Source organism: Lampetra fluviatilis, chromosome 15 (genome assembly GCF_964198595.1).
Source record: "Lampetra fluviatilis chromosome 15, kcLamFluv1.1, whole genome shotgun sequence".
Classification (NCBI taxonomy): Eukaryota; Metazoa; Chordata; class Hyperoartia; order Petromyzontiformes; family Petromyzontidae; genus Lampetra; species Lampetra fluviatilis.
The window spans coordinates 3768227-3783656 of NC_136289.1; the positions used below are offsets into that span (position 1 = coordinate 3768227).

At 49.7% G+C, this 15430-nt stretch overlaps 1 protein-coding gene across 2 annotated transcripts; it reads right to left on the reverse strand.

Moving 5' to 3' along the window:
* Positions 1-6598: 6598 nt before the first annotated feature.
* LOC144936052 (uncharacterized) lies at positions 6599-14703 on the reverse strand. 2 transcript variants are annotated; one of them, XR_013637375.1, is made up of 3 exons: positions 12557-14703; positions 9472-10359; positions 6599-8325 (listed from the first exon to the last, which is right to left on the reverse strand). XR_013637375.1 is itself a non-coding variant. In XM_078862862.1 (2 exons), exons 1-2 carry the CDS (start codon positions 13853-13855, stop codon positions 10345-10347), a joined length of 1314 nt encoding a protein of 437 aa, XP_078718988.1. In that variant the 5' UTR covers positions 13856-14703; the 3' UTR covers positions 9208-10344. The 2 variants fall into 2 exon arrangements, 1 of the variants encoding a protein (XP_078718988.1); XM_078862862.1 differs by lacking the exon at positions 6599-8325 and having other exon boundaries at positions 9208-10359.
* Between the last annotated feature and the right edge of the window lie 727 nt (positions 14704-15430).

Sequence of the window (15430 nt, forward strand, 5' to 3'; positions counted from 1 at the left end):
CTCTCTCGTCTCTTCCGGTATCTCTTCCTTAAGACCTCACCCCTCTCTCACACGTGACCTAACTCCTCCCCTCCATGACGTCATATCCGCGAAGCCGTTTACGCCCGCATTACATAAGGATTGGGTTGCGTTGGGTGGCGGATGCCCTTGCGGTCCGCGTCAGTGGTCCACGTTGGGACATTGTATTATTGCTGCGGCGTCGGGATCGTCGATGATTGTGGGGACCATGCAGGGTGTTGAGGTGTGGGTGCTCATTGACACTGGAGCATCTGCTACCATTATTTCTGAGATGATTTATAATACATTGCCGTTAAGTTTGAGTGGTCTGATCCCCAGGGGAATCCCGTGTTTTGCTGTTAATGGGGGGTCTTTGGGTATCGTTGGCCAGATATCGGTGACAGTCTGTATTGGAAAAATCCAAATGACAGGTCCGGTGCTTGTTTCAAAGTCATTGGCTGTACACTGTCTAGTGGGGACCGATATTATTGTGAGAATGCCCCTTAATATCTTGGTGGATCGAGGGTGCGTTGAGCTGCCATCTGGCCGTCAATTGGCATTTTTGTCCTCCCCGTCTCCATTGTGTACAGGTAATGCTGCAATTCGAGCCCTGGTGAGAGAGACTGTTGAATATTCCCCCGGGGCGCTGATGCATGTGCCCTTGCAGCGGCAAAAACGGCTTGACCGGGAAGTTACCTATGACAAAGGTGTTGACAGCTGTAATGCGGAAGCGCTGTCACGGTTGTCGCTGAGGTGCCGGGCTGCATGTGTGATGGGTGCTGGCCATCGTGAGCCCGCGGTTACGGGATCATTTCACACTGTGGTGGAATCGGGGAATGACCGACCCTCGCTGGTTCAGCAGTTCCACTGCTGGATTATTTTTTCCGCCTGAGGACGACCGCATGTGTTGCGATCGAAACGTCGTGATATTTATTTTTTGTTTTATTTTATTTTTCTACCTCCGTGACTTTGCCGAAAGAACCAAAGAGTATATAAACAATAAGTATGGGTTTTACCCTTTCTGGCGATAAAACAGGTGTTAAGATGTTCAAACACCAAATAGACACCTTTTGCAAGGAATCAAGTCTGCATTCACCACACGTACTTGTGGTGAACATACGAGAAAACTCTGATAATATATGCGTTGTCTTAGAAACTGATTGGCCTACACCAGAGACAGCCTTTTTTATGACCTCGTCTCACCAGTGTCAGTCCAGAGAATGACAAAAGGTGAACAGTACAAAGACAATGCATGTAACAGAGCATTTATAGCTCAGGGTGGGCAGCTATATCATGGGACCTTTTTGCCAGTATCAAAGTATGAAAAATAAGAATAGGTTTTAACCTTTCGGGCAAAAAAACAGGTGTAAAGACGTTCAAACACCAAATAGATATACCTTTTGCAAGGTAGGAGGGAGGATTAGGGAGAGGCAAGAGAGATTGAGATGGGAAAGGGAGAGGTGGGAATATGGAGAGAGAGGTGAGAGAGAGAAACAGGGAAAGCGATAGGAGCAGGGAAGTGGGTAAGATACAGTGGGGGCACGAGAGGTAGAAGAGGGGACAGATGGATATAAAAACAAGATATAGAGCAAGAAATCGAGATATCATGCATTTGGATATACAGTGAAGAGAAGGAAAGAGAAAGGTAGAGAAAGACGGGGTTATAAATGAGATTGTTTTTGTGCTGGCAGGTTGGCTGGAAGTGACTGACGGACAGTCACGCCCAAAGGTCGTGCAGGTATCTAATTATATCCCAAAATAATTGTATTTCGAATGTCCTTATATATATTTGTGTATTTGCACACCACACATGAAATAACAAAGAAAATGTCAACTGAATTGACTTGGTAATCATGGGCATTAAAATATGTTGAATGCTTACAAATCACCTCCAACTTAAAGTATATAAAAGCACAATAATATCCCCATTGAATATTTTTGTCTGTAAAAAATATTCCAACCGAACAATGCAACTATCTATCTTCATGCTGTATTACTCAAGATAACTGGGTATAATAGTATTAAATACTCGTTGCAAATGGCGGAAATTATGTTTGAGAATGTTGCCAGACGACTCAGATAGCATTGGATTTAAAAGCAATGAGACCATACCTAATAATTGTGATAATTCTAGATTTGAAGCTTTCGTGACTGCAATGATTCATACTCTTAGGTTTTTTCGGTAAAGTCACGTAGGTATAAAATAAAATTTATAAAAATAGTAATAGAAATAAAATAATAAATCACGACGTTTCGGAGGAAACACAAGTCTCCGTCATCAGGTGGGACCGTCACAGCTAGATTTACTGTATCAAGTGAGGGAAAGATTCCAAGATACAAGTTCTTAAATACAAGTTAAGGGGGGAGGAGGGGGGGGAGCTTATCTGAGTGTGGTAGCCAATGAATGGAACGTATTGGGGGGGGGGAGGTGCACAGGTGCTAGAAGAGAGGTGCACATGGTGCTAGAAGAGAGGTGCACATGGTGCTAGAAGAGAGGTGCACATGGTGCTAGAAGAGAGGTGCACATGGTGCTAGAAGAGAACGACAATGCACATGTTGTTTTACCCAGTGTTGGTGGCCATCCAAATACAAAAGAGAGTGCTGTTAAACGCTGGGGATGTTAACACTCGGTAAAGTAGAATAGTACCTGACAAATAGGATGGTCCAAAAATGTGTAGTTAAATCTTTTTTGCATGGTTAATAACATCTTTCCAATGATTACTAAGTTTGTACCCATCATCACGGTTGAAATTATGTCTGTGTTTGTATATTTGGATGGCTTCGTGTACGAACCTTTGATGGTAGCCAGAGGGTTTGCAGAATATCTTGGTCTCGGAAAAAACAATATCATGAGAGCCCACAGAGTTGTAGCAATAATCGGCAACGGCGGAAGACTCAATTTTGCCGTGTTTCAGATCTAACTTGTGCTCGCGGACACGATCAGAGACATGACGTTTCGTTTCACCAATGTAACAATCACCACAGCTGTAACTAAGTTTATAGACTCCAGGGTATTGCAAGTCATGGATGACATCCTTCACATATGGAATTAGATCACGGATTTTATGTACTGTACTGAATCAGACTTGGATCTTATGTTTGTTTAGAATTTTGGAGATCTTTTTGGTCACACCTGCCATGTATGGCAACGTGATAGTTTTGATCGGAGTTTCAAGTGTCTGTTTCTGTATGGTGGGCGAAACAGCTTGGCAGATGGTACGGATAGAGTATCCGTTCATCCTGAGGGCCCGATGTACATGTCTTAATTCACTGGCCAGGTGGTGTTGGTCAGAAATGCCATGAGCTCTGTGGTATAGCGTTTTGATGAGATAATTATTTTGAGATGGGTGGTGGTGGGAATCAGGTTTCAAGTAGGAATCTGTGTTGGTTCTTTCGGTAAAGTCACGTAGGTATAAAATAAAATAAATCACGACGTTTTGGGCGCAACACAAGCGTCCGTCATCAGGTGGGAAAGCATGGTCTGCTGCTGAAGCAGACTGTTTTAAAAGGTTTGAAATGGGTGTAGCCTAAGGGTCATAAAGAAGTGGCCAGGGCTAGTGATGTTAATGTGAGAAATTAGCATATAACTGTAGAAAAGGAGAGCGGCCTCCTCGACGAGGGAGTGCAAACCAACGAGTTAAATCCAAAGGGCCTGTGGGTCTGCCTCAGCAGCAGTCCATGCTTTCCCACCTGATGACGGACACTTGTGTTGCGTCCGAAACGTCGTGATTTATTTTATTTTATACCTACGTGACTTTACCAAAAGAACCAAAGAGTATGAATTCCTGCAGTCACGAAAGCTTCAAATCAATACCAAACTGATGTCATGAACAAACAAATAAAACTCTATCTTTGGAATTACTTCTCATATCTCAATGGCTCTTTAGATGTGCAGTGGAGTAGCACGCATGGTTTTGCAAACAGTGTGCATGCACGTGTGAGCCGCGGACAGTGAAGTTACATCAGGGAAAACAGGTGCGGTGTGAGAGCAATCCACAGAGAGACGACCAATTAGAATGCATAGCGGTGATTGACTGGCTGCAAATGCAGACACGGTGTAGGCGCCTCGGAGTCTGCAGACTGAGGCGATAGCAGCGAACGCCACGTGCGAGAGGCGACGGGAGGAGCCTGCTTAATTAGGGCGTTTAATGAGGAGCAGGATAAATACGGCAACGTGTGAGGCAGGGAGTTGCGTTGGTTAAAGTGAAAATGAGAGTGAACACAAGAGAAGTCCAGGGCCCTGCTCTCCACACCTCGTCTCCTCCAGCAATTCTGCGCGAAGAACAACTTAGACCTGCAACACATTTGTATTTCACTTTACCCGCGATCAGCAGGCACACTCCGTTACGCTTCCGCACACAGGTCACATGACAGATGTGACGTTACAGCTCACTTGCCGTGCAAAATATATGCATTATTGCGCCCCCCCCCCCCCCACAAATACAAAAGTCTATTTTTATAATTTTTACAGTCTGGAAAGTACCCACATGGAAAATTTCAAGTTTGTTGCATGTCAGGAAGTACGCTAAACATTTTGAACAGACACACATAATCACAAATTTCCATTTTTTATATATGTAGATGATGTCTGTGTGTCTTTCTTACTCAAATACACGTGGGGTGGAGCTCATCTTACTTTCCAGCCCGTAGTGAAAAAGGTCAATGGTGCAAATGCCATGTTCATATAGCAAGAGGGCAATCACTCAATAGGAAAACCACTAGATTGACCACACATACACACGCGCACAAAGGTGTGCATCATTAAATGTACAAAAGCCTTATTCAGACCACCAGCTCAAAATAACTGAATGTGTGGCCATGTCATTTAGACCACCAACTTGAAAGAACTGTGATAATGTGACCATCCCAACGGGCAGCAGTGAAACAAAGACACAATCGTGAAGCAGTTTTGTCCTCATTAAGATAAAATCTAGATTGAAAAGAATTTCTTTCAAGCAGCTTCTGTTTAGTTTATTGTCCTTCCCCGCGCCTCCGATTAGCACGGTTTGCGACTTACATTAGTCATGAATATGTTCTGCTACGACGTGCCTCTGGGAGCCCCATAATTGGAGAGGACTTACATTATGGGGACCCTATTAGTACTTGGCAAAGGTAACAATAATTAACATGTATGTATGTTGACCTTCTTTCGCACCGTACTTAGCCAACCGTGCTGATTGGAGGTGCGGGTGAAGGACGACAAACTAAACACAAAAAGCAGTTCAAAAGAAATGAGTTTTCAATCTAGATTTAAAAGAGCTCCAGTGGCTTCCTAATATCGGAAGGTATAGATGGCCCTGACACTCGTCAGTGAGGGGCCGCAGTCACTTCATGGATGCCCTGCGACTTACTCGTGTTGCCCTTGCTGCTCCGGCTGCTTCTGGGGATCGTTGTTGGTTTTGCTATTGTTGTTGGCGCTAGGACCAGGTTGCTGGGTCCCAGGCTGTACCTTGATGTTGCTGTCTCTTCTCTTTACAGTTTATTTTTGCCCCTCCCCCTCCAATTTTGCAAATCGTTGTGAGATGCTGTAGTTATTGAACTCTCAACCTTTCAATTGCGCGTTGCAAGCACATTCCAGTTCACATATTCTGCATGCACTTTTTATAGCACGGGAAGAACATAGTTGCTTATTCTGGAGAGAAGTGCCAACAGTAAACCCAACGATATGAGCAATAATACTCAAAAATTCAAGCGTGTTGTTCCCTGACATATTTGCTCTCGATGCTTTACACAAGCCGCCTCATAGCCCTGCAGGGAAAGTGTCTCACGCTCCATAGCACTGTGCTACAGGCACCAACAGTGCCTGGCAGTCATCGGTGAATGCGCTGAGACCGTAAGCCTCTCTGCACGTGCTAACTTGGTTTTATCTGACGAGGAAGCCTAGAATTCAAGCTCAAGGTTCCGGTGGTTCTTGCTCAGAGTGCTCTGTGCATTGGCAGAGAATTCGTTCTCAGATATGGCCAGTCACTTTAATGTGGACCCTAATTTATATGGCGTTACGTGTTCACAATGTGCTCGTGGAATTTGCGTTTTTAATTTACACCCTTCCAGCCCAACCATTTCTGATTATTATTTTTTTCTCCAAAACAGGATTTTCCAATTTTGCCATCAACAAAAAGCAGACAGATAAGAGCAATGATGTGCAAAGAGTGTTTACTTACAGATACGGAAGGTTGTTGGGGCGTTTGGAATTGTTGCCTCAGCAATTTATTTTAAGACTTTCACATTTCTGTATGGAAGATAAGCAGAATTGTGGTTATTAACATAACAGCTTATGCAAGCTTAGTTTTCTTTCTTTGCTGTTTTTCTGCCTTTTTTAATCCAACAAAATTGCTTGCAAACGGTTACACTCATTTTAAGATGCGGCGTAAATAATATTTTTCCAAATTGCTGAACACGCATTACTGTAACATTTAATGTATTTCATTGGCGACATAATGGGAATAAAGCTGCATGGCTTTATAAATAAACATTGCTGAATGTTTAACAAACCCGAACGCTATCTCGCACGCCACAGCACATGAGCGATTGTTTCCCGCTTTTATTAAATTCAGATCTATGCAGAGCGATGTGAAATTATCCACTTGAAAAAACTGGTTTTCAAATAAGTGCACAGTGTTTGGGACAAATAACATTTAAAATATGCATGACGTTCATTACTATGCTGGGAATAAAGCAATTAAACCCAAGTATGTGCAGGTGTAGTATTCTGAATGACGGCGGGAGACCACTTGACGGGTAGCACACTTTATTCACACTTGGTTGCCACAATAACACGTGTGGTCACTACAGCTCACGCTACACGTTCCACCCGACACGTGTGGTTACTACAGCTCACGCTACACGTTCCACCTGACAAGTGTGGTTACTACAGCTCACGCTACAAGTTCCACCCGACACGTGTGGTTACTACAGCTCACGCTACACGTTCCACCCGGCTACGCACACACGGGCATTCCAGCCCCGTAGCATCCGGGGGAACCTCTAGACCCACCCCAGCTTGGGTATGGATCACGACCACTGGGTCCCGCGGCCCGGTCCTCACACGGACATCCGGCCCCCGGGTCCCAAGGTCCCGCCTCTGAGCCGCACAGGGCCCGGTCCTTACAAGGACAGCGGGACTAGGTGTCTCAGGGCCCTATCTCTTCCTCCTCCGTCTTCCGTCTTCACTGGTCACCAACAACTCCCTGAGCGCCCGCGCGCACCGCCTTATATAGCCCTCCGCTCCCGAGGAGACGGAGCCTATGCGGACCGCGATGTGAGCACCCACCCTAGTCGACCAATCACTACGCGCTGCCACACGATCACTTCTTCCAGCTTGTGTCAGCGCACACAACCAATCACCACGCGCTGCCACACGATCCATCACTGTCAGCGCGCGTCACCAACACACAGCCAATCACCACCACATAACCCATGACCCCGCGCTGACCTACGATCCCTCACTGTCAGCGCGTATCACCACTACATCACCCCCTCCCACATAGCTCGCAGCCGGCCCGGCTGCTAAACAACAACAACAAAAACAAAAATTTCCTGCTCTTGCCCACCAGCAGTCCTCCCTTGAGGACCAGCACAGACATCGCACGTACACAGCATGTACCCACGGTCACTCTCAACAAAACCCCCAGTCGCACACCCTCACGTGGAAAGAGCCACGCTCCCCAGCGGTAACGTTTAACTCGCCCTAACCCAGAGCGGAACAAGTCCGCGGCCCTTCCCGCTGGAGGAGCCAGGTCACCCCGTTCGCTGGCACGTAACAAAACTTCTACTCCAAATCCCGTGAGCCCCCGGCACACCAGGTTCGGTCTGCCACCGCACAACTAAACCATGACTCCCCGAGCCATATGAGCACATGGCCCATTAGTTTAAGACATACCACGGAGGTTTCGCCTCTGGGCTGTCAGGTCAGTCATCAGCCATAGGCCGATGTGACCACAACTCGTGCATCACCCAATCAACAATGGCAGGCATAAACAGATGGAATATTTGCCCCACCGAGGTTTTTCCCGCGTGTTCAAAATGGCGGACCCCTTCGCCAAGCGCGTTCTCGCAATATCTCGCGCGCACTCAAAATGGCATCCCCTTGCGCAAAGCGCCTCGTCGCCATACCCCGCGTGCGCGCAAAATGGCGGCCCACGTGCGAACACGTCGGCAGTTTTCCCCGTGCGTGCACCCCAGCTGCCCTTTTCTGGGGGTCACAAGACGCATCCGCCGTCACGTTGTAACAACCCCACCAACGATAGACGCACAGCCCCAGCTTGCTGCGCACAGCAGTCATATCGGGGAAATGTTAACCAATATTTTACCAAAACACATTGCTTACATCTTCTTGGTTCTTTCGGTAAAGTCACGTAGAAGGGAAGTAATAAAATAATAAAAATAAAACATAATAAAACAATTCTCACGACGTTTCGGCCACAACGCAAGCAGCCATCCTCAGGCGAAGAATGAAACACCCCAAGCTTGGAGTGTATATTTAAGCTGGGTTAGAGGGGGGGGAGGTGGGAAGAAGAGCGCCTAAACAAAATAATTTGCATATCAAGAGGAATTCAGCATATGGAAAATGCGTAGGAGGTGGGCGGGGGGGGTTCCAAATCAATACTATGCCCGTGCATTATGCAGGATTAGCAGCATCAAAGGGGGGGGGGGAAGGGGGGGAGCATTAACAAAGGAAAGGAATGTTAATAGTATGTAGCTGTAGTTACTAAACAACCACGTAAAAAACTACAGTATAAACTGCATGACAAACTAAAGTATAAACTACATAGCATCATCAGTAAACTTACTATACTCTACAATAAGCTGAGTTACTAACAGTAAGTAATACTTACTGTCAGTAAGTAATACTTACTGTTAGTAACTCAGCTTATTGTAGAGTTAATAAGCTGAGTTACTAACAGTAAGTAATACTTACTGTCAGTAAGTAATACTTACTGTTAGTAACTCAGCTTATTGTAGAGTATAGTAAGTTTACTGATGATGCTATGTAGTTTATACTTTAGTTTGTCATGCAGTTTATACTGTAGTTTTTTACGTGGTTGTTTAGTAACTACAGCTACATACTATTAACATTCCTTTCCTTTGTTAATGCTCCCCCCCTTCCCCCCCCCCCTTTGATGCTGCTAATCCTGCATAATGCACGGGCATAGTATTGATTTGGAACCCCCCCCGCCCACCTCCTACGCATTTTCCATATGCTGAATTCCTCTTGATATGCAAATTATTTTGTTTAGGCGCTCTTCTTCCCACCTCCCCCCCCTCTAACCCAGCTTAAATATACGCTCCAAGCTTGGGGTGTTTCATTCTTCGCCTGAGGATGGCTGCTTGCGTTGTGGCCGAAACGTCGTGAGAATTGTTTTATTATGTTTTATTTTTATTATTTTATTACTTCCCTTCTACGTGACTTTACCGAAAGAACCAAGAAGATGAATCCCTGCAGTCACGAAAGCTTTAAATCGACATTGCTTACACTCACCAACCCGCAAAGCAACCCCTGGCTGCCTGCAATGAACCGAATGAGCGACGCCACTTGGCGCCAATTTACGGCCCCATCACCCTTAACATCTGAGCCACCCGCTACGGCGTCATCGCGCACCCTCATCGCGCGCTCTCTCTCTCTCAAAAAGCGCAATTACCTATAAATATACACGCAATATCGTGTGCATAGCCACCCATACAACCAAATTTTTGTGTCCCCCTCGAATTTTTACCAATTTCCAAACAGGTACGCACAATTAATAACAATCCCAAACCCAATAGTCAACCAATGCATTGCACCCCGTAACCGTACTGAACAGTGTAACAGCACATGCAGTCAGCATATCGCGATAACACGCGTACATTTAAGCACAATAGCAAGCAGAGCTGCAGGCAACCAAGCCCCAGCATTTACATTTTAACAACAATATTATTTACACGTGACAACAACAACAAAAAAAACCCCACTCCCCAAGTGTGCCCCGTAACACAACAACAACGCAACACAACGACACAACACAACACAACAACAACCTATGTACAAACCGACGCGCAACACAATAAAAGTTATTCCGAAAAAAAACAGACGTGTCCAGTGTCTCCTTGACTACCGATCCCCCTTCCGCTCTCTCCTTGACCGAGGTGATAGAGCGGTCGAACGGACGAGGAACGTAGTGACGAGACGATCCGGCCGCGTCGTCCCGCAAGAAAAGTTGCGCGACCTAGCGCGAGTCCACCTGGCCGGTCCATCGTACGGGACGGGACGCTGACGACCGTCTGGTGGCTCCGGCAGCCCCGGAAGGCACGGTTCGGGCCTGGAAGGACCGGCCGTGTCGCGGGGATCCGGTCGCCGGTGGTCGGCAGCCATCAGTTCCGAGACACCTGGGAGTGGATCAGGCGAAAACATGTGAGGATCAGGCGAAGACATTTCCCTCCCCGGGTCGTCGGTCACATCACATGCTCGGTCCTCACGACACAAAGGAAGGCCATATGGAGGCGAGAATGGTTTCAGCCGGGAGGGGTGAACGTACCAACGGCGCTTTCCCCATTTTATCTGAACACACTGGGGGCGTGCAACCAGCACGACCTCCACGGGTCCCCGCCATGGCCTCAACAATTTAGGCGACGTAGCCAAAGGTGCATGAGGGCAGTGCAGCCAGGCCCTATCGCCCGGTTTCCAATCGTGCACGGACACCTTCCGTGCACGCAAGCGCTCGTTGGCAATTTGCCGAGACCTCGAATTAAGCCGTGCGGCCTCCCGTGCCTCGGCGATTTTTGCAATGTTAAATTTAATATGGTCGGCCAATTTGGAATTAGGCCGTGGCACGGAAAGTCCCAGCTGAGTCTCCATGGGCGGATCGGCCTCCCGACCGTACATCAGATAAAATGGGGAAAACCCCATAGCTACATGGGGGGCCAATCTATACGCGGCGAGGACCCCCGGGACCTGCAAGTCCCAGTCAACCTGTGCATCGCACACCTGCTGGCACAACATGGAAGTTAAAGTCCTGTGGAGTCGCTCCACCATCCCGTCAGTCTGTGGGTGGTACAGGGAGGTACGCACCTTTTTAGTATCCAAAAGGTCGCACACCTCCTGCAGCAATTTACTCGAAAAATTATTTCCCTGGTCGGTCAGCAAGCGTTCAGGAGCCCCCTTGTCCAGGACGTAGCCCTGGACAAAGGCGTCCGTCACGGCCGCCGCCGACTGGTTGGCGAGTGGCCACGCCATAGGCCATCGGGTAAAGCATTCCACACCAACCAACAGGTACTTGTTACCCCTAGGCGTGACAGGAAAAGGCCCCAAAATATCCAGCGCAACGAGCTCGTTAGTGCGTGAGACCTGAATAGACTGCAGCGGTGGATTTGACGCAACGGGCGGTGGTTTCCGTTCGGCGCAATCCACACACCCCTTCAGTATATTGACCACATCGCTCCCCATCCCCGGCCAATAATAGTCACGCTGGAGCAGAGCAAGCGTTTTGTTTACCCCCAGATGCAAGAGGCGTTCGTGTGCCGCCAGGACAACTTTGCCCCGCATAGCGGAAGGTACGACGAGTGCGTGCCGCCGGGACATATTGTCCCATCTCATTAGCAGGCCCTGCTTGAGCAGCCAGGAGCCAGCTCGCTTTTGACCCTCCTCGGGACCCGCCACCCTGCGACGCAACGCGAGCAGGGAGCTGTCAGCCATCTGGAGTCGGCCCCACTCAACAAGAGACAGTGAGAGTAGCGAGTCCCCTCCCGCAGGGGTAGCGGGAACGTCAACCATCGGCGCATTCGCGGCCGCGACCAACTCACTCTCGGGTACAGCACCTGGTGGTTTACAGCGCGCCGACCCCATCAAGCACGCACACTCGGGACGAGGCAACAACCCGACAGCTCTATATGATGGACCCAAAAGTACGCCTTGTCCCGCAGTCTCCCCACCCAATGGCTTCCGCAACCGGAGGGGTATCGACATCTGCGAACCCGGGGGCACGTGCACCGTCTGTGTCGCTAGCGCTTGGATCGTAGCGCACGCCGTCCGTATTTCAGTAGGGTTAGATAAAAATGAAAAACGGCGACCCGATGGCAGCTCAATACAACGTTTATCCACGAGAATTTGAATGGGCATCTTAGCCAAAAAATCTGTGCCCAACAGACAAGGAACCGCTAGGGAAGAGGAGATGAAAACAGGTCCCGCCAATTTAATATCCCCTATGCAAATGGTTGCCCGAATCTGACCGATAATACCCAACGAGCCCCCATTTGCCGCGTAAAATGGCACGTCCACCGGAAGCAGAGGTCGACATTGGACGGGGAGAATGTTATAAATGAGGTCGGAAATTATAGTCGCCGACGCTCCCATGTTCACCAACACCCTGACCTCGACCCCATCTATGAATCCCGTAATGACCGACGAACCGGCCGACGCAGCCACTATTCTGTGGCCCAACTCGGACCATTTAATGTCCCCCCGGCCCCGTACGAACCCCCCTCTCCCAACCTAATCCCCGACCCCCAATCGCACATCCTCCGCCGCAAAGCGACGGCCCATGTGTGTCGTGTATATAGGCCGAGCATGTGAAGTGCCGCGACTTGCCGGGGGTAGTTGGGACGACTCGGGTCCTTGGTTGTCGTCCAGCCGAGGTCCCGTGGCGCGCTGACGTGGAGCGCGGCACCCGGACGCCACGTGGCCCCGGAGGCCGCAGTTGTAGCACGTGATGAGGGACGTCGGAGGTCTCGGTTGCTCCAGCTTGCGGGTCGATCGCAGAGGCGAACGACTCCCCGACCTCCAATCCCCCGGTCGTGCTGCAGTGAACGCCTCCTCCCGTGGGCGAACGACTTGGGGCTCAGTGACCACCGGGGCCGGAGCTGAGACCGCGGCAGCAGTGCAGACGACCCCCTGTTTCCGCTTCAGGACCTCGTGCGCCTGGATACTCGTTGCAACACGCAACGAACATATGTCGATTTCGTCGGCCGTGTTGATGGGGACCCCCAGGTCCTGCGCCAACTTCAGCAGTTGCTCCAAAACCATAGCGTCCTGCCCCTCCTCGTCCATACGAGGGAACGCGGCGTCGGCGAGAGCCAACAACGCCGTGCGGTAGGCGAGCGCGGTCTCCGTGTCCGCCTTCCGTCGCTCGTAAAATTGGTGGCGGCAAGCCGAAGGTGGTCCGTAGACTTTGGCCATGAGGCCCAGCGCAGCCTTGAACGTGGAGCGGTCCAATCTCGGTGCGGACCTGAAGGCCGCGAGCGCGTCGTCGTCCAACATGGCAGGCAGTGCCCGCAGCGCTGTAGCGTCGGACCAGGCCGACATCTCTTGATGTGCTAGAAACCTACGTTGGAACGCGCCCCAGTCCCCGCCTTCCGCCTTGAAGGCTGTCAACGTGGGAAGACGCTGCTGGAAAATGACGTCGTCCTCTGCCACGTGGCTCTCCCGCACCGCACCGTCGGTCTGCGAAATGGCGGCCCCTATGGCGGGTGGCTGATGGCAGCCCATAGCGCGCGCTGATGACGTAAGCGGCAGCGATTGGAGGACTCCCGCCACGTGTTGCTCGCCATTCCCGCCAATAGATGTCCGCTCGGCAGAAATGGCGGGAACTGCAAAGTCATTTTGGCGGGAATCTGCGAGGCGAGTCTTTTCAATGTCCGTCGACGTTCTCGCTCCTCCCGACGTGGTCATATCCGCCAGGATGGACGCCGCGGCGAGTAGCAGCTCTGCCAGGCGGGAGTGCGCCTCGCGGAGTCCGGCATCAGCCCCCAGCCGCTCGTTGGGCGCCCATGAGGGGTCCTGTGGCGCCGGCATCTCCTCCTCTTCTCCCCCTGATGCCTGCTGGCCCAAGTCGTCGTGGTTTTCCTCGCGGTCGCACTCGTGAGTCCGATGAGTCTTCCTGGTATCCATGCCTGGAAGACTGTTTCACTCCTGACGCCAGTTGTAGTATTCTGAATGACGGCGGGAGACCACTTGACGGGTAGCACACTTTATTCACACTTGGTTGCCACAATAACACGTGTGGTCACTACAGCTCACGCTACACGTTCCACCCGACACGTGTGGTTATTACAGCTCACGCTACATGTTCCACCCGACACGTGTGGTTACTACAGCTCACGCTACACGTTCCACCCGACACGTGTGGTTACTACAGCTCACGCTACACGTTCCACCCGGCTACACACACACGGGCATTCCAGCCCCGTAGCATCCGGGGGAACCTCTAGACCCACCCCAGCTTGGGTATGGATCACGACCACTGGGTCCCGCGGCCCGGTCCTCACATGGACATCCGGCCCTCGGGTCCCAAGGTCCCGCCTCTGAGCCGCACAGGGCCCCGGTCCTTACAAAGACAGCGGGACTAGATGTCTCAGGGCCCTATCTCTTCCTCCTCCGTCTTCCGTCTTCACTGGTCACCAACAACTCCCTGAGCGCCCGCGCGCACCGCCTTATATAGCCCTCCGCTCCCGAGGAGACGGAGCCTATGCGGACCGCGATGTGAGCACCCACCCTAGTCGACTAATCACCACGCGCTGCCACACGATCCCTTCTTCCAGCTTGTGTCAGCGCACACAACCAATCACCACGCGCTGCCACACGATCCATCACTGTCAGCGCGCGTCACCAACACACAGCCAATCACCATCACATAACCCATGACCCCGCGCTGACCTACGATCCCTCACTGTCAGCGCGCGTCACCAACACACAGCCAATCACCACCACATAACCCATGACCCCGCGCTGACCTACGATCCCTCACTGTCAGCGCGTATCACCACTACACATGCACCATGTGAAAATTGATGTTTGCAAACATTTTTGTCTGATGCCAATATACTCAAATCAATTTCAAAACAATTTTTTTAACATATTAATTTGTTAAATAACATAACTTGTAGGCCTGAGGGTTGAAGTACAATAACATGATCCGTGATCCTCAAGGGGATCTCCCAATGTTATCTTGAACAACACTTTCCATCACTTATTAAATGTTTGTGTTGATCATCATCCTTCCTCTGCTCCAGCGTTTCACCAGATAACGTCAAAGTACAAAATATCTCCATTTTCTTATACTCCCACCACTCCTCTGAGAACAAACAAACTATAATAATTATAATCGCGGCGACTTTTGGCTAGCTATTGAACAACGACAGTCACTGCATATCGCGCTTTCAGATGCGCTTCTGCGACCGTCTGGAACGCTCTTCCTTCCAATATATTAGGAAGCCACAGGAGGTATGCACTTTTTAATCATCTAGATTGAAAACTCATTTCTTTAGAACTGCTTTTGGTATAAAAAAATGTGTCTTTATCCCACACCTCTGATTAGCACTGTTGGCTACGCACAGTGCGAAATAAGTTTAACATAAGTGTACTCACGATTGTCCATGAGTCTGTCCAGGCAAAATAATTTCTTTGTCAATTCCACCTGAGTGAGGTAGTAAAGCTCGTTTGTATCTTTTTAAAGGATTACTATAT